Genomic DNA, 1,220 nt, shown 5'->3' with positions numbered 1-1,220 from the left:
CACCTCTACCCCACCTCTACCCCACCCCCCCCCCACCTCCACCCCACCTCGCGAAACTTTTCAACAAGATCCACCTGGACTAATTTGTCCACAGACAGTTAAAATATTGACTAGACCCTACACACCGGGAAGGAAAGGGAATGCACGCTTTATTTTCCTTCCTACAGAAAGGAAAGCAAAAAATAGCTTCTCTCTGTCTCTCCCTCTCCCCCCCCCCTCTGTCGTACATGTTGTGTCTTAGCTTTTTGCATCGTTTCGTTTTACCTTCCTCATTTAGCAGAAATGATCGGGGCTATTTCACACATAAACGTGTTCCAGATTCTGGGATTCAGGGTCCTTGTAAATTACAGGACTCGGGTTCGGTCTCAGTTACGTTAAGTTTCATACAATACTAAAAAAAATAAATAAAATATGATAATAAATTTCTGAGGGTGAGTGAGCGAGACGAGGTGGAGGAGGAAAAGAAACCTCGAGTCTGATTTCTGTAATTTACTAGCGACCCGGATCGCAGCAAATAACAGTGTAACATGAGTGTGGCTTAAGAGGGCTGGGGAGCTCTTTCTAGAGGCATCGACCCCATCCCCGGATAAAGGATCTGCAAGTTTTCTGTCATCGCGACCAGGCAAAGCCGTAACTTACCTTCAGAAATAAGACTTTAAACGGCCAAGGCCTTCCTCCTCCCCTCCCTCCACCACCACCCTCAGCCTCGCTCTCTCCACCTTAAACTTATTGACACAACATAATCCCACATTCAAGCAAAATCCTGACACAGCCTCCCTCCTCCTCTTCCCCCTCCTCTCTTCCCTCCCGTTCTCTCTCTCTCTCCCTCTCTCTCTGTCTCCCTCTCTCCCCCCCCTTCCCTCCCTCTTCTCTCTCCCCTTCTCCCTCGCCCTCTTCCCCCTCTCCCCCTATTCTTCCTCCAGGCTACTCTGGCACTAAAACAGCACTTTCTCTACTCGCCGCGCATTTGGGTAGGGGTGGGGGGTGAGAGGGCACTGATCTGCGGGGCCGGAACACCCAAATCCCAACTCTCCAGATGAACGAGCAACTGGGCTGCTGTTCCCGGTCACCAACGCACACGAAACGTTCAATAAATCCACCGAAGGCTGGCTCCCCGTACCTTCCTCCACTGCCCCTGCTCCCCAGGCCCCACCTCCCCGGCAGCCGAGACCAGGCAGGGCTCCACGTACTTTCGCCGAGATGAAGTTTGGGGCTCCCCG

General features: G+C 52.2%; 1 protein-coding gene across 4 annotated transcripts in view; it reads right to left on the bottom strand.

Annotated features, from left to right (window-relative positions):
* The window catches only part of BBX (bobby sox homolog (Drosophila)), a 282,596-nt gene that overhangs the window by 280,495 nt on the left and 881 nt on the right, over positions 1–1,220 (bottom strand). Inside the window, exon 1 of one of the 4 annotated variants that reach the window (XM_011995355.1) lies at positions 265–477. The exons of the other annotated variants lie outside the window; for them this stretch is intronic. Coding sequence (XP_011850745.1) covers positions 265–273 — 9 coding nt within the window. The 5' untranslated portion in view covers positions 274–477. Of the gene's footprint in view, positions 1–264; positions 478–1,220 lie in introns of those variants that run through there. 4 annotated transcript variants of the gene reach the window in all.

This window comes from Mandrillus leucophaeus, unplaced genomic scaffold (assembly GCF_000951045.1).
Source record: "Mandrillus leucophaeus isolate KB7577 unplaced genomic scaffold, Mleu.le_1.0 Scaffold113, whole genome shotgun sequence".
Taxonomy (NCBI): domain Eukaryota; kingdom Metazoa; phylum Chordata; class Mammalia; order Primates; family Cercopithecidae; genus Mandrillus; species Mandrillus leucophaeus.
The sequence above is the reverse complement of the archived record's forward strand: the minus strand, read 5'-3'. Positions and strand labels throughout refer to the sequence as shown.